This window comes from Ptychodera flava, chromosome 20 (genome assembly GCF_041260155.1).
Source record: "Ptychodera flava strain L36383 chromosome 20, AS_Pfla_20210202, whole genome shotgun sequence".
Classification (NCBI taxonomy): Eukaryota; Metazoa; Hemichordata; class Enteropneusta; family Ptychoderidae; genus Ptychodera; species Ptychodera flava.
The window spans coordinates 30064512-30090368 of record NC_091947.1 but is presented as its reverse complement, the minus strand read 5'-3'; the positions used below and the strand labels follow the sequence as shown (position 1 = coordinate 30090368).

The window sequence follows — 25857 nt, the reverse complement described above, 5'->3', positions numbered from 1 at the left end:
GAAGGCTCTGAAGGAATTGGACCAAAGGAAGGTTGCCGACTTCCTTTTGAACCAGGAATGTGATTGGATTGAATTCAAGTTCAATGTTCCCAGCTCTAGTCACATGGGAGGAATCTGGGCGAGACAGATTCGGACAGTACGAAACGTCTTAGAGCCACTCATGCATCAGGCTGGCCCTCAACTTACGAATCCCTTTGTACATTCATGGCTGAAGTACAGAACATTGTCAACTCAAGACCAATCACCACTGATCACCTATCCCAGTACAATTCTCCAGAACCTCTCACACCAAACCATCTGTTAACAATGAAGACCAAGGTACTTCTTCCCCCACCAGGAAACCTCCAGAAAGCAGACATGTATGCCAGACGTCGTTGGAGAAGGGTACAACACTTAACCAATGAATTTTGGAGCCGATGGAGGAGAGAGTATCTCCAGACCTTACAGCCAAGGCCTAAGTGGACAGTTCCCGGACGTAATCTGAAGGTAGATGACATAGTGATTATCAAGCAAGATAACATGCCTCGTAACTGTTGGAGACTTGGCAGAGTGTCAAAGGTTTACCCAGGAGAAGATGGATATGTATGCAAGGTGCAGCTTACCACTGCCACTTCTACATTGGATAGACCAATCCATAAGCTTGTTCTGCTATGCACTACTGAAAATGACTGATTATCGCAGACATTTGAAATCTAGTTTTCTAGTTGTTCACATGCATGATTTTTATGGAGTTATCAACACTTTTGTATACTGTAGTAATTGTTTTCTACATGTACTTTCTACAGTTTACCTGGATGTTACTAGGTCGAGTAAAGTTCGTTAAGTGAAGCGAAAGTTGTCCTCGTACCATTCTGAGTAAATACAAAAGGGTAGAACCCGCAACATTGTCCATCAGCAGGTAAATTGACACTGAAATTAAGGTAGTACGTACCTTCGGTTTCCCTCATATATTGGGAAATTTAAACTGTTCCCTTACGTGAGTTAGACTAAAAATCGAGGTCTCTGTGTAGCGTTTAGGATCGGAGAAGCAAATTACATATTAGTTACCGATATTAAAGTTTCAAATAACCGCTATATTGTGTTAGTGAAATGAAAAAAAAACCACATCATTTCGGATTTTACAAAAAAGGGACGGTGAAACCTGCATTAACTCCACTGCTTTCAAAAATGAGTCTAAACGAGAAGCAAGCCTGAAAAGTTTTATGAAAGTCTGAGTTCTGAAATTGTTCTTGAGTTGCATTTTCCTGTAATTACATAGTTTCTTCTCACAGGAAGACTAGGTCACATGCTATGAAACTCTCGAAAGAGAAGTGCACTTATTTACATAAGGAAGTATACCCAAGGTCCTTGAACCGGTAGGGTCAACCTCTTGTGCCATCTTTAGGGCTTCAGTCGTAGCAATGTCGACATTGCAGGGGATGACACACAGAATGATGGTTTCCTCTTTTGCGATGAACTTCTTTAACAGAGTCTTAATCTGCAACGAAGGAATTAACATTAATGATCATTCATTTCAGAAGTGATCTTGCAAATGATAGGAAAGACCATTAAGGAAAAAATGATGGTTAGATGGAAGGAGAAAGGCAATTAAAATGACAAATAAGTACAGACTGGTAGATATAGTTAGATATGCATATGTCGGATAAGCTAAGAAACTATGTATGTATGTATGTATGTATGTATGTATGTATGTATGTATGTATGTATGTATGTATGTATGTATGTATGTATGTATGTATGTATGTATGTATGTATGTATGTATGTATGTATGTATGTATGTATGTATGTATGTATGAATGTATGAATGTATGTATGTATGTATGTATGTATGTATGTATGTATGAATGTATGTATGTATGTATGTATGTATGTATGTATGTGTGTGTGTGTACGTATTTACGTACCTACGTACCTACGTACCTACGTACCTACGTACGTATGTATGTATGTATGTATGTATGTATGTATGTATGTATGTATGTATGTATGTATGTATGTATGTATTATGTATGTGTGCAAGCATGTGTGCAGGTATGCTGGCAGTCAGGTATGTATGATAGGGAGAGGTATGTATGTTCGTTTGGTACCCTTCTGTGGATCAGTTGCAAGAAACCTCATGCCCTCACCATTTCGGCAATGTTGTCAGGCTGGCCAGCAAGTGCTACTCTTGCAATACCTGGCAAGTCAATCAAGGTCAGGTTTGGAACGTCCACTGACTCCATCTCTACGGTGATTAAAGTATCACTGATTCCTCTCTGTGAATCGGTGATTTTGTTTTGGGCTAGAAAGAACAAAAAGGAGAAGTTGCGATTATTACCTAAAATAGCATAAAATGAAATATACAAATTCAGAACTTTTGCACTCTTAAAGACCTTATGCTAACCGACCTACCTGTGAAAATATATTCATTATCGATGTGTTTGAAATTTGTGGCAACCCAAAATAGAGGAAGTTTAGGTCGAATGTTCCATTGACCAAATAAGCCGTGCTTTATCGGATGCTTACATAGTAAATTCATAGACAGAATGGAGGTATAGACAATGCAAGGATCTCAAAAGCCATTTGTAGGGGCCTTAGACCAGCTGATTTTGAGACATCTTGATCAGAAGTAATTCCTATGAAAGTAATTCTATTCTTGGCTGCGTATTTTGATCGAACTGAGCATTTGAAAAGGAAAGGCAAAGCTTTTCGCAACAGTGCTCTTCCAGTACGATCTGAACAGTACCGCTTCCAATAAATAGTTTTCTCTTCCCTAAACTCCCCTTCAGGAATCTTCGACGTGCTGTCCAACGCCCGATCACAAAAGCTCCCTACAGCCTTCTCCCGGCGAAATGTCAACTGTGGTGTACCATGGTCAACAAGGTATTTGATGGGTTTTGATGTTTGACCATGAACTACCATGGTTGGCCATGATATGAGACCACAGTAGGCATTCTAATACTATGGTCTACCACAGTTAACCATGGTCTATCATGGCTGACCTGTTTATGGACATCGGCTACCATAGTTGACCATGGTATTTGATGACTGATTGTATTTATGACTGTGGTTACCGATGGTCAACTATGGTTGACCATGATATTTGATGACTCATGGTAGTTAATTTTGATGCCCAATTTTCTTGATGATCATATTGATAATAGGTTGTATGTATATACACTCCTATATTTACATAGTTGAGTCTCTTGACATCATTCATAGTTGTAAGAGAGAATTAATGTCGTTGCCCAGGAAGCTTAGACCAATTTGCTGTATTCTTGTTCATGTCAGAAGACTCTGAGAAAAATATCGAGCTGAATGTCTTGGAATTATTGACATGGAGGGCATGAAAGCACTGTTGCAATGGCAGGAAGTTAAGACTATCTCAGTCTCACTCAATGTTTGCCTTGAAACATGATATCAACATAGGCAAGGTCATAGCTCCATTGTCATTGGACCTTTGACCCTTTACCATGATGTCACATGTCATAAGCAATGCATTTGATTGGCTCATTTGAAGCAGCCATCTTAAAAATTCACTTCAAACGGATTGTCTGTTCAGTGAACAACTGGAAAAGTAGCTGTGTTTTTAACATCGATTTTGGGAGAAAGTTTGGACTATTTTGCTCATCGAACATTCAGGGAAACACTCAGAAGATGTTGGAGGATGATCTTTGATAGAATCTGAAGGGCTTGGCTGTTATTGCAGTGGACACTACAATGGAGGCTAAGTTTGCTGATCCTTAAGCGAGTCTGTCAAGTTATAATGACACCAGTCAGGGATCACTGGTGTTTTGCAGAGTTTTGGTGAGGTTTATACCAAGATTTTTTCAGTTCTGACAATTTTCGACCCAAGTTTTTGATTCAAAAACCATCAAATACCATTTGACGGTGATCATGGTTGACCAAGGTTAATAACATGGTCAACCACGTTTGATGCCCATGGTCAACCATGGTTAACCATGGTTAACTACCTTGGTTTACCGTGGTTGACCATGGTTGGTGACCATGGACAACCATGGTAATTTGTGCCATTTAACAAACATGGTCGACCATGAACTACCAAGGTTGACCATGGTCATATGACCATGAACTAACACGGTAGTCCATGTTAGACCACCGACACTTTCGCCGGGGCTCCTACGAGGCGCCAAATGTAAAAAAATTAATTTACACAATCAAGCTTTTTTGGAGATAGAAAAGGTGGAAAATGTACATAGAGAGAGGAATTCTCTCTCTCTCTCTCTCTCTCTCTCTCTCTCTCTCTCTCTCTCTCTCTCTCTCTCTCTCTCTCTCTCTCTCTCTCTATATATATATATATATATATATATATATATATATATGTGTGTATGTGTGTGTGTGTGTGTGTGTTTGTTTGTATGTGTGTGTGTATACACACATACAGATACATTGCCCCACACATATGTTTGCGTATGCATAAATGTACATACATACATATAGAAAAAAATACGCGCACGCACATAGCGTATTCATTCATACATGTAGAATACATACATACACCGATACATAATAAGTACGCACATACATACATACATACATACATACGTACATACATACATACATACATACATACATACATACATACATACATACATACATACATACATACATACATTATATACATACATACATACATACATACATACATACAAACATACATACATACATACATACATACATACATACATACATACATACATAACATACATACATACATACATACATACATACATACCTACCTACCTACCTACCTACCTACCTACCTACCTACCTACCTACCTACCTACATACATACATACATACATACATCGGACTTTGATACAGCCACGGTTGTGTGGAGGGACCGTGATACAGCTCGAAGATTTTACTTTGAGCCTCGTTTTCGAAGCAGCTGCTGATGTTTACAGTATCTGACAGCGCTGCAAAATCTTATATATACAGCCTCGTTCTGATGAAGCTGAGCTGAGTAAGTTTCTTACATATAGAACCTCGTTCTGATACAGCGATACAGCTGCAAAAAGTTTATATATATCGGGCCTCGTTCTGATGATACAACTACACACAGCAAAATTTTACATACAGTCTCGTTCTGAGGACACAGCTATAGCTGGGAAGTTTTATACACAGACTCGTGGGTAAATTTTACATACAGACTCGTTCTGAAGAGAGCTATAGCTGAGAAGTTTTATACACAGACTCAGTGGGAAAATTTTACATACAAACTCGTACTGAAGACACAGCATGCTGGGAAGTTTTATACACAGACTTGGTGGGAAAATTTTACATATACAAACTCGTTCTGAAGACACACCACACTGGGAAGTTTTATACACGGACTCGGTTGGAAAATTTTACATACAACTAGCTGGGAAGTTTTATACACGGACTCGGTGGGAAGATTTTATACACAGACTCTGTGGGAAACTTTTACATACAGACTCGTCTTGGATTAAGTGTAATACCTGGTGATGCTTGTGCTCAGAAAGCATGATTGAACTCTGCCCGGTATCGTACGCGGCTAGACCCTGGCAAGCCGAAAGCCAATACACGCATAGTGCTGGCGCTTGTGCTATTCAAGTGCATTTGAACTTTCCGGTTTATTTTGATCTAGTAATATAGCCACAACAATGATCGTGGTATGGCTATCAGGAGAGATCACCACTGATCTGGGCTGCTTGCAGCCTAACCCTGTGTACATGTCTGTGCGTAATACGGCTGTGGTGGAGGCCGTATAACGCCGGGAACACACAGACCTGTACGCAGGGCTACTCGTCAACCATACAACGGCGTCAACCATACAACAATCGTTCAATCAACATATTAAGAATGTAACCTTTAAACTAGAATAGAAAATGAGGTTGGATCAAGATAGCATAGAAATCTCTAGCTGGGAAGTTTTATACACGGACTCGGTGGGAAGATTTTATACACAGACTCTGTGGGAAACTTTTACATACAGACTCGTCTTGGATTAAGTGTAATACCCGGTGATGCTTGTGCTCAGAAAGCATGATTGAACTCTGCCCGGTATCGTACGCGGCTAGACCCTGGCAAGCCGAAAGCCAATACACGCATAGTGCTGGCGCTTGTGCTATTCAAGTGCATTTGAACTTTCCGGTTTATTTTGATCTAGTAATATAGCCACAACAATGATCGTGGTATGGCTATCAGGAGAGATCACCACTGATCTGGGCTGCTCGCAGCCTAACCCTGTGTACATGTCTGTGCGTAATACGGCTGTGGTGGAGGCCGTATAATGCCGGGAACACACAGACCTGTACGCAGGGCTACTCGTCAACCATACAACGGCGTCAACCATACAACAATCGTTCAATCAACATATTAAGAATGTAACCTTTAAACTAGAATAGAAAATGAGGTTGGATCAAGATAGCATAGAAATCTCTAGAATGCCATATATTCTGAGTAATACCACATCTCGTGACATGTCACTATAGTTTTAGCAAAGTGGTAGTGCCTCGATGGTACTACAGTGGAGATAATTGTGTGGCTTTTTAAACAGTAAGAAGGCTTGTGTTCATGTGACCATGCTGTTGTCCACCGGGAAATAAATGCAGGAGGCGAAACAAGACAAAACTAATGCAACGACAGTCGTTTACTTTACTGTTTACAGATATATAAACACTGTTTGAAGTCACACAAACAGATCAAATTTTTTAATCTCTCGCTAGTTTTACGTTACTGCCGGTAGGAAGAGACGAATTAACTCGAAGGTCGCCTTTCTCAATGCACTGATTTCCAGCGTTGATAAAAATGAAACAATGAGCGCACAAAGATGCGTGGAAGAGGATAAATTTCGATCCAATTCAACCATAAACTGAAAGTTGCAGTTCGTTTGTGTTGTCTTTTGCTCACCCAGGCTGACGTGTCCTTTTTTGGAGCAGCCCCCGGTATCTTCGCCTGAAACGTTTTCAGCTTATCTGAAGATGCTCGGACAGTACTACATAAAATATCTCAAAGTTTGGAGGATGGATCCCTGAAACGAGCAGCTGTATATCGAATTGATGGTAAGATAACACACGACATTGCCAAACATGGAAGAGGATGCACATCGTGTCAAATGTAAATACTATTATCAATTCAAAATATAAATAACATTTTTGTCATTAAGAGTTAACCACAATTATGTTGAAAACTCTCAACCTTCGACAGGATGGTTTGGAGCTTTTCTCTTCCTTATGTTGTACTAGTCGCTGCTCAAACTATCAAGGCATTTGTTTTTCATTCTCTTTTCAAAAAGAGCGATTTTGTATTTGAAATAAAACTGGAGAGAGGAAAGTTTAGGGAAGAGGTTTCTGGATACCAACTCTTTGAAGATTAAGATTGAAACATGAAATGACTTAGAAACTTCTGTTGCCGTTTTAAGGGGATTCCAGATAGATAAAAAGGCCTTTGATTACAATAAATCTTATCATGTTACAACAACACGATTGAAACTAATTTGGGATGATTGGATTTTCATATTTTGCAAATTTCTCAAAAGTGTTAGGTGCCATATGGCTGAATGTTGCAATATCGCAAATTACTCATAAAAACAAGTGTATAATATCAAATGAAAAGCAGATGAGATAACATTTGTAGATTAAATCGACATTACTTCACCATCAAATTATCCAAAATTAGTTCCAAACATGTTCAACACAGTTGGTACCTCGTTGGTACCGAAATAACCTTGTGTCAAACATCGGAACTACCCCAATCCCTATTATTGGCAAAGTTTACATACCTTCACGGATTTCGTCATCCACGTCGTCTTCGTTAACGATGTTCTTATCAATGGATTTAGAAAAGCTTGTGTAATGTATTCTACCTCGCCAGTCACCTTCATCTAGTGTTTTCAGTCTCAGCTCCACTGGACAACGCGTGACGATTTCTAAAATTAGGGAAACGATAAACCTTACAATGTAGTAAATCTGATGGTAACCTGAAACTGCGAGGTGACTCATCAGTAACTCTTTATTCTCTTCTAAGCAAGCAGTCTTCTGAGTCAAGTTTATTCAACTCTCTCCAAATGTTAACTTTCATCATATGTAAAAATATATGAAGAGAGTGTACGTTTGGAGAGAGTGCATCAGGTCAAATAATAATGACAGCGTCCTTGTAGTGTTTCTTATGAAATGATCTACATTATGTTTGAAACAACAACAACACAATATTTATGTTCGTTGAATTTATTGGTAAACAACAACAACAACAAAACTGATAAACAAACAACAATACAAACAACAACAACAACAACAACAACAGCAGCAGGAACAGCAACAACAACAACAACAACCAGAATTCTGGCTCCCCTGTCAATAGATGTGTGTACATATGCCTGACAAGAAGACCTGTTTTATAAAATCCCTCTCTACACCTAATTGCCCCACATGCCTATTTTATATGGGGCACATAGGCGCAGAGCGAAATTTTAGAAAACAGGTCCTTCTCAGGCATATGTACACATGTCTATTTGGCGCTGTGATATGTCTCCTGGGTCGCTCAGAATTACCTCCACAAACCACATTGAACATTACAATTACAATTACCTATGAACCTCTGGTACACAGTAAACTTCCTCTATTGATAGAGGGTGGTCTATACCAGAAAATTATATCTCTCTTTTTCTTCAACATGAAATGAATCGTCAAAAGTAAGTATTTTAAGTGTACACAGGCGTCTCAGCGAGTTCTTAATTGCATTTCCACAATTAACAGTTTTTTTAAACAAAAGCTGAACACAGCAATGAATTAACCATTGAACTGACAATTCAAATAACTCAACGTTTGGGAACTATTTAACTCACTGGCTTGGATGGACTACCCATTGTATGCCCTGTTACTTGGGGATTATTCTGCCCCATGACAGTGCCATTCCATCACAAATTTATCATATTTCGCCAGTACTTTCGTAGTGCGAGTTGGTCTACTGGGAGTTTATGGCATGCAAGACTCACTTGAATTATCACCAAGTGTTTTAATACATGGTTCTGTTGCAGTATTAGTTTCAGGACTTACAAACGGCTTCACATGAGATGTGTTTCGCTTGATTAAATGGTTACTGTCTTTATGCACAACAGAATAGGAAGTGTCATTGATATAAGTTATCAACTTATTCTTCTGTTACTGTTGAATCAGGACGTCATCTCCTACACTAATAACAGATAGTTTTGCACCGCTTCTCAAATCAGCAGTCAGCTTTGATTTCGCTTTCAACTCGGCATCACGGTCTCGAACTTCGGTATCCTCTTGGTGAAGTGTCAACATGTATGGTAAATTGCCCAGTAATTTACGTCCGAATATGAGCTCGGCTGGACAGTGTCCAGTTGCAGGGTGGGTGAGTGCCCTGTATGATGCTAAATATTTTTCGTATCTCTTTCTTCCAGTCTTGCTTTTCAGTTTGAGCAATTTGGAGACCTTTCAATAAGGAGTAGCTCTGGCGTTCTACCTCTCAATTGGCCTGTTCCCATTTTAGAGTAGTCTTGACAGCTTTGATGCCGTTGAACTCACAAAACTTATTACTCTTCTAACTTGAATTGGGTCCATTGTCAGACAGCATCGTCATTGAAAAACCATGACGATTGAAATGTTCCTCCGGACAGTCAATTACCTTGTCTACAGTGGTAGATGTCAGGATGTCAACCTTTTAGTACCGACTGTAGTAGTCTACCAGCACTTGCAGTAAATGACCCGTTAGAGGGGTCAAAGCAAATTGACGGCCAAGTCTTGCCAGTCACCATCTGGTGACACTGTAGACCTTATAGGCTCAGCTAGGTCTGGTCTAGCTTCAAGTTGACAACCATAGCATGATCGAATGAATCGTTCTGCTGCTCTATCACAACCTCACCACAAAACCGTGGTACGCGAGTTCTATTTGGTGCCAACTGTAGAATAGTTATGTAATATGCAAATGAGTTCGTGATATGAATAGATCTTCTTGGTCACTGCTTGACTTTCACATGCACCTTGACCAGTATGGCTGACATGTAACTTGGAATGGTCTGAAGTAAACATCTTATAAAATCACAATCAATCTTTGTCATCCATCAATCTACATGGTGTCAGGAGTGCTCGAGTGGGATGCAAGTATAACAGTGTTTCAGAAGACTGTATTTGGTGAATTTGTGGCTTCATCAAAGAAGAAACTGGACAGGTTAGTTGAACAGCAACAAAGAACTTTTAGAGTGTGTGACCGCGAAATTCAAATCTGCAGAATCTGATGCAAATGTAAGCCATCGATTATTTTAGCACAATGGCAGATGCTTTCCGGAAACCAAACCCACTATGTTTTGAAGGTGATGTCGCCGAAAATTGGAGAGTTTTTGAGCAGGAATTTGATAAATTCATACAAGCAGCTCATAGTGATAAACCTCTCAAAACCCAAGCTTACATTTTGCTCAATTTGGCTGGTACTGAGGCAATTGAAAGGGAGCGGTCATTCATCTATGCACCTGTGGTGATAAATGGAGACGGTGCAGTTGTAACTCCTGCAGAATCGCGTGAGGATCCAGTCTGTCTTAAGCGCAAGTTCAAAGAAATTTGTGACCCCCAAACGAATATTACAATGGAACGTCACAAATTCAACACAAGAAATCAAAAACATGGCGAAACCATCCAAGCATATGTCAGCGACCTTCGAAATAAAGCAAAAACTTGTCAGTTTGGTCCATTACTAGATGAGTTAATTCGTGATCGACTCGTTTGTGGGATAACTAATGAAGTTGTTAGAAAACTTTTACTTCGTGAACATGAACTTACTCTGGCAAAAGCGATACAAATTTGTCAAGTACATGAAATTAGTGAACAACATTTGCACACTTTACAAGCTACGCCAAGTGTAGATGCCTTGCATGTGAAATCTCGCCAACAATTAGAACATGCCAATAAATCGAGGTACATCCCCAAACAGTCAACAGATTTTCGACAAAGGCAAATATCTAACTGCAAGAACGTTAGTTGTACTCATCCACCTAGAAAGTGTCCAGCGTATGGAAAACAGTGCCATGCTTGTCAAAAATGGAACCACTTCCAGAAATGTTGCCAATCTAAAGGTAAGAGTTGGGGCAAGTCTGTTTACCAACTCGAACGTGCATCTGATGATGATGATTTGTACCAATTTGTGGTGGAAGATTTGGAAGTTGAATCAATTGGACCAAACAATTGTGCCAATAAAAATGAAATCCACAGCACTATATCAATTAATGGTAATTATGTTGATCTGAAAACCGACACTGGTGCAAAGTGTAATGTAATGCCCATGGATGTATACAAGCAGGTGAAAACAACTGAGAAGTTAGACACTTCAAAGAAAGTCAGGCTCATTGCTTATGGCGGAAATGTAATTAACACAGATGGAACAGTTTCCCTGATGTGTAAGAGTGGTAACCAATCACATGAATTGGAATTTCATGTTGTTGAAAAGCCTGTGAAACCACTTCTTGGCCTTAGAGATAGTTTAAGCCTGCAGCTAATTACACTTAGCAGAGAAGTGCATCACATTGAAACATCTGAGTCAACAGTGAACTTGGCAAAGAAAGTTTTCACAGAATATGCTGATCTGTTTGAAGACAAACTAGAAAGCTACCTGTTGTCTACAAAATGAAAGTTGATCCAGATGTTCCACCTGTAGTGAAACCTCCACGTAAAATACCAAAAGCAATGGGAGACAGAGTGAGAGCCGAGCTAAACAGAATGACTGAACAAGGAGCAATAACTCCAGTGACAGAACCAACAGAGTGGGTATCTTCAATGGTGGCAGCCAACAAAAAGAATGGCAAAGATATCAGAATCTGTATAGATCCACGTGACTTAAATAAAGCCATAATGAGACCACATCATCCAATGAGAACTGTTGAAGAAGTTGCTGCTAGTATGCCAAATGCTACGGTTTTCTCAGTTTTGGATGCAAAATGTTCATTCTGGCAGATACCACTTGATGAGGAGTCATCAATGCGTACAACATTTAACACCCCATATGGAAGATACAGATATCTACGAATGCCTTTTAGAATCAGCTCTGTGTCAGAGGTATTTCAGCATACAATGGAACAGTTGTTTGTTAATCAGCCATGTCAAATAATTATTGATGACATAATAGTAGGTGGAAATGGTGATGCAGAACATGATGAATATCTCTTGAAAGTGCTGGAACGTGCAAGAGAAGTCTCACTGAAATTAAACCCTGACAAATGTAAATTTAGACTGAAGGAAGTTGGCTATGCAGGACACCTGTTTACCGAACATGGCCTTAAACCAGATCCTGAGAAGATAAAGGCAATAATTGAGATGCCCAAGCCAGAAGGTCCAGTATCATTGCAACGCTTCTTGGGAATGATAAATTATCTGTCAAAATTCATCGATAATCTAAGTGAAATGACAGCACCACTGCGTGAATTACTTCACAAGGATACTGTTTGGTGTTGGCTGGAAAAGCATCAGAAAGCATACGATGATCTGAAGAAACGTATAACAAGCCCTCCTGTCCTGAAATACTACGATGTGCACAAGCCCATCACATTAACCTGTGATGCATCTTAATTTGGACTTGGAGCAGCGTGTCTTCAAAACAGTGAGCCCATTGCGTACGCCTCGCGTACGATGACAAATGCAGAGAGGAAGTATGCTCAAATTTAAAAAGAGCTACTGGCTATAGTATTTGCCTGCAACAAGTTCTATGTCTACGTATATGGGAAGCCCGTAGTTGTAGAAACAGATCACAAACCTCTGATAACAATAATGAACAAGCCACTGAATATGGCACCAGCGCGTCTACAGCGAATGATGTTGCAGTTACAGAAGTTCAATATCACATTGACCTACAAGAAAGGTAAAGAACTGTACCTGGCTGATGCACTATCACGGGCTCCGAGCAAAACAACTGCACAAATACGTGATGAAAACTGTGATTTTATTGTCATGACAGTCTTATCCATCTCTGATGACAGAATGGAAGAGTTGAAACTAGAAACCAGTGCAGATGTAACACTACTGAAAGTAATGGACAAAATTCGGAATGGCTGGCCGGAGCACATCAATCAAGTACCAGTTGAAGTAAAACCGTACTTCACAATACGTGATGAACTCTCTGTTAATGATGGAATTGTCATGAAGGGACCGAAAATGGTTATACCAGCGTCACTGCAAACAAAGTATGTAACCATACTACACAGAGGCTACTCAGGAAAGGAAGCTACTAAACGTCGTGCTCGAGGCATAATTTACTGGCCGGGCATGAGTAACGACATCGAATGTGCTGTACTTCAATGCAGTATTTGCAACAGTATGAAATCGCATCAACAGAAAGAACCACTGAAATCACATCCAGTACCAGATTTGCCATGGTCAACTGTTGCAACAGACCTCTTTGAATGGAATAGATTGAAATACCTGGTACTCGTTGACTCCTTTTCTGGTTGGTTTGAAATCGACACCCTATGAAATACAACATCTAAAACCGTGGTAAGAAAACTTAAGAGACACTTCACAACACATGGAATACCATATACACCAATGTCAGATAATGGAGGACAATTTATAAGCCATGAATTCAGAAAATTCTCTAGAGATTGGAACCTTACCCACATTTCCAGTAGTCCTGGATATCCACAGTTGAACGGATTGGCAGAAAGAGCGGTTCAAAGTGCCAAAGATCTCCTTAAGAAAACCAAGCGAGAAGGATCTGACTTGTACCTAAATCTGTTGAACATACGGAATGTACCAAGTGATACTACTCTTAGATCACCAGCGCAACGCCTTATGTCAAGACGAACACGCACAACTATACCTCACAGCAACACACTTCTAAAGCCATCTTCAAAAAGTACCAGAAGTGTGAAAATGCAGCTACAAAAGAAGCGAGAACAAAAGCGAGTGCATAATAACAAGTCAGAAAAACCATTACCACAGTCAAAGCCACAACAGATTGTAAGGGTGCAAACACAGAAGGGCTACAACCAACAAGGTATCATCCAGGATGTTGCCAAGCAACCTAGATCCTACATAGTAAAGGTAGACAACAAAGAATACAGAAGAAACCGGAGACATATACTGCCAGTTGCAGAGTCCCCAGTAAAGCAAGAAGAAACAGTCATTGATCTACCATGCCCAGCTGACAGTTCTGTTCCTATGGGAAACCCTATATCAAGTGATAAACCAAGTCATGATGCCCAACAAGACAATGCCACAGTTCACCATGGACATGATTTAACTAAAACAGTGACTCCAAAGAAAATTCCAGTCATAACTCGCTATGGCAGAGTTGTGAAACCAAATCCACAATATGCAGATTATGTAGCACATTGAAAATTTGATACTACATGTATTTCGACAGGCTTGAAACCACATGACAGAGGCAGAATAATCCTCGGTTTCTAAGCCCAAGGGAAGGGTAGTCCACCCCTGACCTTGCAAAATTATTGTTAAATTTTTGTGAAGTTTCGATTTGATATTATGAGCAGAATTTAAAAAAAAAAACAAAAAAAAACAAAACAAAAACAAAATCGTGATTTCAGAACAGTGAACATTGTTTGATTTTGAGAATACTGCAAGCTCTTAGCAGTACCAGACATTACCCAAAGTATTAGTAGTACAGGACATTATCTAAAGAAGAAGGATGTAGAATAGTTATGTACTATGCAAATGAGTTCATGATATGAATAGATCTTCTTGGTCACTGCTTGACCTACACATGCACCTTGACCAGTATGGCTGACATGTAACTTGGAATGGTCTGAAGTAAACATCTTATAAAATCACAATCAATCTTTGTCATCCATCAATCTTCACCAACTACACCGAGATGTCCTTTATGGGCAAGAATTAAGGCTTGTTGCCTCAGCTTTGTAGGTAGCACAACACGGATTCCTCATAGTATCAGCTGCCCAATCATACACAACTCTCCCGCCACATGTTGATATTGTCGAAAGTTTTCAAAATGGCCAGAACTGATCGCAATTCTCAATTCTGCGAATTCGGGGTCGACTGCAGAAGCCTCCTCAACTTCGCGGGTTGTCAGAGCTTGTACTATTGTACATACTGCCACAAATCTCACATAGTCATCAGCTCCGTTATCGTTATGCTCCACTTTACTGCCAGGTTTCAGAAGTCAAAAGAGAGGGTCAGCCACCACCTGCTTGCCTGGTATGTCTACCACATTGAAGTATATGGCTGCATGCAAAGAAGTCACCTTTCAATTCTGGGACCCAGTTTAGAACGGTGCCCGTATATCAGCCTCGAGGGCTTTGTGATTGGTCATGGTTTGCAGATTGTCAAAGTATGGGATAAATCGACAAATGAAGTTTACCAGTTCCAAGAAGCTGCGTACTGTGGCTGCATTTTTGGTTTCCCTACCTTCAAGGATGTCTTTTACTCGTGACTAAGTTGAGTCGACTTCCTCATCAGAAAGCAGTATTCCCATGAACCCAAGCTTACCCATTGAGAACACATAGTTATCAATGTCAAAGGTTAGTCCATGCTGCTTCAGCCTTTTCATGACTTGATGAATTTGCTGGTCATGCATCGCATTGTTAGGGGTATGCACAATCATGCCATCAGGAATGTTGTCTACCCCAGGAATTCCGGCTAACACTGAAGAGATTTCATATTAGTATAACTCGCTCACCAAATGTACACCAAACAGGAGTCTCTTATGACTGAATAGACCACATTGTGTCACAAATGTACAGATGTCTGTCGACAAATTCAGATCTAACCTACTGAATACTGTGGATCCATTCATATTTTAAATTATTTCACGTACAGAATAATTGGGTATCTGCCTCTGATAATAGCTTCATTAGCTCTCCTCATATCAAGATACAATCTTATATCCCCATTGGCTTTATAAACGGCAAGCACCAGATTAACCAACCGCCTGCACTGGGGCCTTCAACAGCTTCAATGATGTCATTTTCCACCAAGTCTTGGATTTTCTGTTTCACCTTACTTCTTAGGTTGAAGGATATGCCTTAATGACTGCACTAATAGTTTATCCTAATAATCGAAATGAATTGTAACTTGTCTAGTGTTCAATTTTGGCGTAGCATCGCACCCTTTGATCTGAGACAGAGTTCATAAGGTCTACTCCAACCTTCAACGCTCCAACTGTGTAGCTGAGTTTTTACCGAGCAGTGTTACATCACTCCCTTTCACAATGGTGACCTTGACATTTGTTTTCTGTTTGCCTACTTTGATGTCACAGGAGAATGCACCAATAACTGTCAAGGGTTTGTCGGGTGCATACGCATGCAACTTGTTTTTTGCTTGTACGATATGCACTGGATTTTCTTTGCTTATAGTTTTCCATGCGTCCTCATCCACAATGTTGGTGATTCTAGAGAGTCTATGTCAGCATCAGCACGAAAGTCAGTCGTTTGCTGCCCATTCTAATCTGGATACAAATTACTGAACTGTTTCTCCCTTTTTCTGGGTAAGGGATCGAATATTTCGCCTCCCATATCTTTACTTAGCTACTGGCACAAAGTGAGAATTCAAAGCATCAACGGTCTTTTTGTACTCAGCTTGCATATCTGTATTATCTTATGTACGAAAGCATCTTGTACATCGGGTCTAGCTAATTGTAGCATCTGTGATCGCCTCTGTCGGGCAATATTTGGCTTACCAGAGTCTAAAATCAAATTTTTGGCGTCTGCAAATTGTTCAAAGGAAGCCAACAACCATTTTCATCGCTCACCTGCCATCGTTGCATCTCCAGCACAATCAAAGGAAAGTGGCATTGCAATCACATCAATCCATGATCCGATAACACTAGGTCAAAATTCGTAATACAATAGTTATAATCATAGACACAAAACAGCACAGAAGAGACAGTAAATCACCGGTACACATAACAAAGTCAAATTCATGAAAGAGAGATATACGGACCTCTGCTAAAGGACCAAGAAGTGATGTCAGGCGTTTCAAAAATAGTACGCGCATCCTGCCCCACATGTGGCCCTCGTCATATATAAATCTGTAAGTCAAATAGCTAGTGGACACCAACTAAGGCAATATGTCACTGATGCCATCAGCGATCATGTATCGAAGAGAGATATTGTATTTATCTACCAGTTTGTGATACCTGCCAGAACAGTCTTTCTCTGGTGTTACCTTGATTTATCAGTTTGAAAGAGAGATGGCTATGTCTTTGTAAAAAATCATCGTATGACCTGCATGCTCTTGTATATCGAATAAGCTGGGAAATGTATACCCCATAAGCTGGTGAGAGTAGAATATTACTGCCAAGGTGTGGGAAATTGATGATACTAAAGTTTAAATCATCTCTCTTGTAATATAGCCTAGTAGAAAGGTGACCATTATAGTCAAATTCAAGGAAAATTTCCAAATATGAAGCAGAAGAGGCCGCATCTGAAGTATCAGAAATCAAAATTTCTTATTCGCCCCGCACGCTAAACCCAATGGGAAAGCGATGTTCATGCACCCAATTAAATTGTAGTTTTCAAACATGCAACAAATTCCGTTTAATACAATCGCTCTGTGAATATATCTCCCCAAGGCACTGGCCACAGTACCAGAAATTGTCCATAAGAAATCATGATTTGTACCAGTGAAGATTCCCCTGTGAAGTCTACCATGTCTCCCGTATGTAGACAAATTCCTGGACGAGTTGTACAAATTCTGTTATCGTACTTTTAAGAACACCTTTCTTCTTAATTTGCATTTTAAAAGATAAAGAAAATCGTGCTTGATTTAGACAGTAGATACAATTTTTGTAAATTTTCCACCGATTGTCTTCTGCCATACAGAAGAAAGTTATAGAAAATACTGTAGCAGACCAGTTGCACCTGTTTTATGAAACAACAGGATATTGATTTTTCTCCAACTAAAAGAGACAAAAGAAACTTACATGCTAACTTTTTAACAAAGGACATCAAAACTTCTTTTTTGGCTTTCCATTTCCAAGCTTTCTGGAGAAGTAAAAGTTTCGATGTACGATTATTCTCCCTAGAACTTTACAACACGAGTTCGTTTTGTCTGTTCAACATGCTCCTCATTCTTGTCTTGGGGGGGGGGGTGTGACGATTTTCGCTGTGGGACGAATAACTATTCTTTTTTTCTTATCCAACCTGGCTGCTGCAGGACTAAGAAATTTAGATTCCTTATTTGGACCGCTGCGGGGCGAATAAGAAATTTCGATTCCTTATTCGCATGGCTGCGGGGCAAATAAGAAATCAAGACTCCTTATTAGCGCCGCTGCGGTGCGAATAACACCTTCCCCATCAAAGATCAAAATGACGTTTTTCCCTTGGTCGACCATCTGGAAAAGTCCGTTCAGATGTTGATCCTCGTCACCCATGTGATATGTCGCCTGGATGGCTCAGATTGAACTACACAGACCAGATTGAACTTCACAACACAAACAGTGAATTCTTTACTCCCGCCATTATTACAATTACAATTACAATTACCCATGAACCTCTGGTGAACAATAAACTTGCTCTACTGATTGAGGGAGGCAGATATCAGAACATGACAGGTGCGTAAGCGCAGAGCGGAATTTTAGAAAACAGATGATTGTGGAAGGATCGACCGTTATGTGATAAATGACTCAAATACTCATTTTTCACAGTGAAATCGAAAGCGGAAGATGACATGGCATCGTCTGCATAGCAATTTGGGAGTTTCACATGCACATACACACGTCTTAGGGCAGCGTTGGCGCAGAGCAGTCATTAAGTAACTGAGGGTTCAAGGGATCGAGGAGCTCATCGTCATCGAGATTCTTGCCGATGTATGTATGTTGCTGAAAAGTAAACACGACGTCATTTTGCAACTTGTTCGTGCATAATGCTAGTGAGTAGGGATACCACTATACACTATGAGACTGCATTGTTTCAATCTTCATTGGTACGGTAACGCAAAGTGATTGTTAGCAAAAAGATTTGCCACTTCCAGTCTTACTTATTACAAAGCAACGTTGCCATCCAGCTTACTGCTTTCTTTTGACTGTCAGTCAAACTCTTACATGTAACAGATAAGATGTTCGTGATATGTTCTTCGAGGTCACTTATGGCACAGACAAACATAAACAGACTCGCAATTGGTATTGTTTAAGGCGTGAAGCGGTTACGTAACCCATCCATGTTCGCCTCGCCTCAGGTTGCTCTCGCCTCTCTTTTCCGAAGAGTGCCGACCATGCATCCTTCGGTTATTTTCGGATTTTCGCCAATTGTTAAACGAAAGTATGTTCGGCAAAGTTTGTATTGTTGTTGTCGTGTGGTGCTGAGCGGAATTGACGTGCTGGCGAAAAGGGGAGTGTTTTGAGCTTCAGGAAAGTGAGTTTTACCATTTTAAAAATTCCTCTCATATTTTTATGAATATATAATGAGTGTGTTTGAACCAAATTTGAAAGTCTTTTATCGATACTGTCTGGTTTTACTCAATGATTTACGGTCAGTCATACCGTCTTTAACACGTGCGTCAAGGAAGACATGTTTATAAAACTGCTGGCGTGTTATGTTTTGATTGGCGTGAAGCAGTGTTTCTGGCCTGAGAGCTCACAAAGTAACTATGGTTGCTACGCGACTGGCAGTACGAAGCCATCTAGTCGTATTTTTCGCATAATCTCGTGCAACTATCAACCACAAACAAAGCCTCCAAAAAGTTAATACCTTTGAAGCTCATTTAAATATGAAAAGCCAATAGTCTACCGAGACGACCATGTAACAAAAGGCATGCCACATTTCCAGTCTGTCTATATTTGTCTGTGCTTATGGCGTCACGTGACCATCGGAGCTGAAGTACTAGGCGATTACGTGATAGGCTCTTCACAGGTCACATACAACAGCGTGGCGGTGCTTTTAATCAAACGATCTAACGGCTCGTTTGGCCAAGGTCTAATTTTCGTGAGCATCCAGCTGCCCTGACAAGAGACCTTATCAAGCGAATAAAAGATCATGATTTCCACGACGAATATGTTAAACACGTTCTCGAAGGTCTATGGTTTATCAAACTATACCTTTTCAAATGAAATTTTAAAGCAGTTCATGAAACCTCTGAATCATTTCGCTCTACGTATATGAACCTTTTAAATTTTATGTTTCTATTGCGCAAACTTTGTGTAAAGCTTCAATAACAAACCAACATATGGTCACTATATAACATCAACGTACAATCAATCTATTGTAGATAAAAATAATGCAATAAATTATCAAGGGGCACGCAGAACCCGAAACCCATCAGGAGATTCTAGACAATGTTTACAGAAATCTATGAAGGGGGATGTCAATTTTGCAAGATTTATTACTTCAAGGTATAAATTGTACAATATTAGTTCCAGGTTTTGAATTATCATATCGTACTTTTTAAGAGATTTCGAGAAACATAAAAAATAATCCATAAGGCCCTAAAGAAAACTCGAAAATTGTTCATCGCCGCTTTTACTCTGCCCGATTTGGAATTTTTTTCGGCAAATTCAATTAGTGATGTTGTTGTACGCCAAGCTGTGGCCCGTACCAGTCCAATGGAAACAACTTACTACAGTGCAACAACAGTATGAGCTTGCTCTTGTTATGTAGGTCTGTCTATCGGACTGTCTCTCTCGTATTTAGAGTTTATTGTTGTTCACACTTTTAATAACACGTTTGTAAAAGAAAGGTTTTTTTTGAAAAAAAATCTTTTTTTTGAAGACGGGGTGTGTTATATAGGTCATTTTCCCCACACTCGTGACCTGAGTTTAATTAGTCTAGAACATTCTTAAGGTCACTGTCCTTCACGACCTCACGACCTTGAAATTCAATTTGTCATATTTGGAATGTTCTGGAAATTTAATTAGTCGTGTAAGGGAGGTAATTTTAGAGCAGTAATTAGCATATCAATAGATTGTTCTTATATTCTCTTATATTACCACTTGAGTATAACTAGGGGACTGGCACAGCTTGCAGTCAGACGTTTGGGATCGTGTCTCTTGCGTGTTACTTCAAGTCTCTTTTGAAATTTTAGAAGTATGAATTTCAAGACTTTTTAAGACCTTCACCGCGCACGCTGGATTTATAGTCGGGTCGTAAGGTAGGGATCCCATGCACCCCATGCCTACATTTTTGTAATCCTTAGGGTCTATATTTAATGAATTTTGATGTTCCCAAAATCAAATAGCGTCCCATGGGGTTCATTTGGCGCCATCTTGGCCGCCATCTTGGCCGCCATCTTGGATTTCAACAATTGGGTAGGGGTCATGTATTTACCGCTTGACGGAAACAGAAACAATAAAATACTATAAACGTTACATTTTTAGAAAGCCAAGATCATGGCCTTTTCATTGATATATAACTTAATAGGGATAAATTAATATTCGAACGTCGATTAGACTTTATATCGGCCATTGACCGTAAATCGTAAAATTTGCAAAATTTCACACCCAATAATTAAGTTCCCGTCCCTCCAAATAATTTTTCATAAGGTATTTATATATTTTTTAAAGAACAGAACTCAGTGCAATAAAGAAGAAAAACAACATTGAAAGTATGTGTCTTGAGATTTAGTGGGTGCATGAGCTTGTTTTCTTATTACGCGGTATGCCATATATCCGTGTGTAACATAAGGGGTAGGGGTAATGTTTCCCTTTCTGTTTCGAATCATGAACGATGAAACCATATAAATGTTAAACTGTTTGAAAGTGCTGCATCAGACCTTTCTAAAAATATATAGATTTATGGGGAAAAGATGCATATTTAAAAGTTGCAAAGCTTAAACCTTTCGGTTTTGTCGATTTTAAGTGATTTTTTAGGAACGAAATTACAACATATGGGGTAGGGGTAATGTTTCCCTTTCTGCCTCGAACTGTGAATTATGAAACCATATAAATGTTATACTGTTTGAAAGCTCTGAAATAGGCATTTCCAAACATGTATAGTTTTATTGGGAAAAGTCCATATTTTAAAGTTACAAAGCCTATGCCTTTCAGTTTGTGTCGATTTAAAGTGATTTTTTAAACAAAATTATAACATAAGGCGTAGGGGTAATGTTTCCCGTTCTGCCCTGAACCATGAAATATGAAACCATATAAATGTTATACTGTTTGAAAGTTCTGAAATAGGCCTTTGCAAACATGTATAGTTTTATTGGGAAAAGTTGCATATTTGAAAGTTACAAAGCTTAAGCCTTTCAGTTTGTTTCAATTTTAAGTGATGTTTTGAACAATATGCACAAAACAGTTAGTCCGTTGGCCAGGTATCGAAATCATCCCCTCTAAGGCATTTTACCCACTATGATTTTCTGTTAGCTAGTATTCTCAGCTGTCATAATCTGCTTATTTTCCATTTAACTGATGGTGTGTGAGAGTGGAACGACTTGTTTGTGAAGGGCTGTCACGCCCTCAGTAGTAAAATAGGAATGGGTTAGGGGTAACATATTTACCGCTAGTCGGAAACAAAAACAAAAAAGTACCATAAACAATACATTCTTAGAAAGCCCAGATAACCCCCTACCATTAGTATACAACTAAATGGGGATAAATCGATATTCAAACATCTATTAGATTTTATATCGAACATGGAGTGTAAATTGTAAAATTTGCTTAATTTCAATCCCAATAATTAAGTTCATGTTCCTCCAAACAATTTTTACAAGGTATTTATACATTTTTAAAGAACTGAATGCAATAGAGAAGTAAAAAACATTAGAAGAGTGTATCTTCTTGAGACTTATGGGGTGCGTCGTTGTTTTCCTAATATATGGTATGCTGTACATCCCTCTATAATATACATTTAAGGGATAGGGGTATGGGAAATGTTTCCTCTCCTACCAAACGCAGCGAATAAGGAAGCCACATAAATATCATATCTCTGAAACACTAACGCAGTTGTTTTTCCAACAAGATATGGCTTGATGGCGAAACTCAAAAATTATGCAGTGACAATGCCTAAACTCAAATGTTTGTGTTACTTTACTGATATTTACTTGTTAAAAGGAACATAGAAAAATACTCTATAGGCATTAAATAGCGCTAAAAAGTTAAAATGGTGGTTAATAAAAGACGTTTTTCTCATTTCAATAACTCAAATTAGGGAAAGAACTTTAACAGCTATAATATGTCAAAAATTATATATTCCAAATCCACAAACACTAAATTGGATGTCATAGTCGTCATGCTAAGTTGATATGACAGCAGCAACAATCAATCCCTTTTCTTTAATCGTATCGCGAGAGATCTATAAGCAATAAAGCACCACTTTGAAAGGATACCACACGGTTTCGACCGGTAAACAACATATACGCATGAACTTCAGTCGTGTGTTTAAGGAGCGAAATGGTCAAAACCGAGCTCGAGTGGTGTACCCAACTCATAGGGGTTGTTTATCGCTATATTATATCAGTATAAAAACAATTTGAAAGAAACCCACTTTGGAGATAGGAATGGCCAATTTTACAGTATATCGTAAATATATGCACCGTCACGTGACCGTCTGGGCAAATCAGAGCTCACTATAAATAGTGTTACTTTTAATACCACACGGGAACACGAGAGAATCTTTTATCGCTCAAAACCAATCACCATTAATCCATAATATAGTTTCTCCATACTAAGATAAGATGGATCGACAACACTTTACCTTCCTTACCAGAAAACAAGAGATCATAACCAATTTTTCGAAATTATTTTACAACGCAGAAGACTAATACTCCCAATGAGGATTACATTTCCGACAGGGTACTAAAATTCAATAGCAAATAATTCTGGAACTAAAACCCGAAAAGCCAAATGTCACAGAACGCATTCAAATTATGCAACTAAATAGTAAACAGAAGGCGAACAAACACTCTCTACAACAAGCAATAAGAAGGCGAGACAAACCTCAGAAAATGACTAAAAAGGCTTATATTCCCATTGACACCTCAATGTTTAAAATGCCTTGTGAGTGAATCTATCATTAGTTTCTTATCATGGATGACATTTAACCAATGTTAGACCCTGGTGTCTTTGAAGCAAAGACCCTACAAACGGACGTTTAGGGTCAATGCTTGAAGATACCATTACCACCAGCATGATCGAATCAGAGAGACTAGATTGATCTAACTTTCGAACTAGATCAGCCACCAGCAGCTGAGAAAAAATAAGTCAACACATAATCATCAGAGTCAAGCGAGCCAGACAACGGCTTCACACATTATACTCCACAGAGAGGACATTCTTACACAATTCAAAAAAAGCGTTCAAAGGCTTCGTTAAAGGCATTGTTCGCAATCCCAGGGACGGGCATGGCTGGTTGCGTGGCAAATGCAAAATATTAGTCTTGCTGAATCAAGGTGTAATCAATAATAGCTTATTTATAGATTTGGAAAATCCTAATCCTGATAGTAATGATGGAATATAAACTTTGTGAAAAGTTGAGAAAATTTGCCACTTCTTTGATTGTATGTTTTACATTCCATATTGTACAGTACTGCCTGTACTATACATGAACAGTCAATACATCCGGCAAGTATTCTGTGCTGTTCTTTTATAGTTAGGTCCCCGCAGTCCGAGATAAGTCTTTCTATAGTGTCAACCATTCTTTTCGATCACTGTTATCTACTCCAATAAATTCCCATTTAACTCATTTGTATGATTACAGGGAAGACTAAGCCTATCTCTTACAATCTAAGATTTGAGATATTTGACAACAACATGTATGCAATTTTCATATTTTTCATAGGCCTAAATGACACACAGAAGAAAGTCATACTCAATGTTTTGTCCAATTGAAAGTCAAATTTTCATCGAAACAAGTAGAGGTGGCCATCTGTAAGCCAAACGAGAATTCCACTTACAGACAATCAATGTGCAACAAATCTGAAATTTTGGCAAACCATAAGTCATTCATGGATAATTTTAATATTACAACAAAGGATGACCATAATAAGTTGCCTAGCTTATACTGGATACCAAAGCTCCACAAAACACCTTACAAAGCTAGGTTTATCGCAGGATCTTCAAAATGTTCAACAACAGAGTTATCGAAGATACTGACTTCTGTTCTTTGTACTGTTAAACGGGGACTTCAATCATACTGTGATGTTGTCTTTTCTCGGAGTGGTATAAATCAAATGTGGATATTAAAAAATTCGAAGGAACTCTTGGAAAATTTGAAATCAAGATCTGTTTCAAAAATAACATCTATTAAAACTTTCGATTTTTCCACATTGTATACCACAATACCACATGATAAATTGAAAGAACGCTTGAAAAACATCATCAACCAAGCATTTTTCTACAAAAACAGTTCACGCCGTTACAAATATGTGGTATTAGGGTATAATTCTACATATTTTGTTAAAAATATTACTAACGCTAAAGTGTTTTATACCGAGAGAGACATTATCAGTATGCTTGATTTCCTCATTGACAACATATTTGTTGAATTTGGAGGACACATTTACCAACAGTGTATAGGAATTCCCATGGGCACTAACTGTGCTCCCTTACTTGCCGACTTATTTCTGTTCTCATACGAGGCAGAATTTATCCAGAACCTTATCAAGCAGAAAAAGGTCTCTGTAGCTCGTACTTTCAACCTTACATATAGATACATAGACGATGTTATTTCATTGAATAACTCTGAATTCAGTAAATATCTCGCTATGATTTATCCTCCAGAATTGGAGATTAAAGAGACTACAGAAACGGCCTCTTCTGCTTCATATCTGGACATTTTACTTGAATTTGACTCTAATGGTCACCTTTCTTCTAGGCTATATGACAAGAGAGATGATTTCAACTTTAGTATAATTAATTTTCCACACCTCATCAGTAATATTCCACTCTCACCTGCTTATGGGGTATACATTTCCCAGCTTATTCGATATGCAAGAGCATGCAGTTCATATGGTGATTTTGTAGAGAGATATGGCCATCTCTCT

General features: G+C 39.0%; 1 protein-coding gene across 1 annotated transcript in view; it reads right to left on the bottom strand.

Moving 5' to 3' along the window:
- Positions 1–25857, bottom strand: part of LOC139119558 (interferon-induced GTP-binding protein Mx-like) — a 42273-nt gene that overhangs the window by 9794 nt on the left and 6622 nt on the right. The window contains exons 2-4 of the mRNA XM_070683401.1: positions 7749–7895; positions 2128–2282; positions 1339–1477 (exon numbers count right to left, since the gene is read on the bottom strand). Of these exons, the coding sequence (XP_070539502.1) occupies positions 1339–1477; positions 2128–2282; positions 7749–7895 (441 nt within the window). The remainder of the gene's footprint in view (positions 1–1338; positions 1478–2127; positions 2283–7748; positions 7896–25857) is intronic.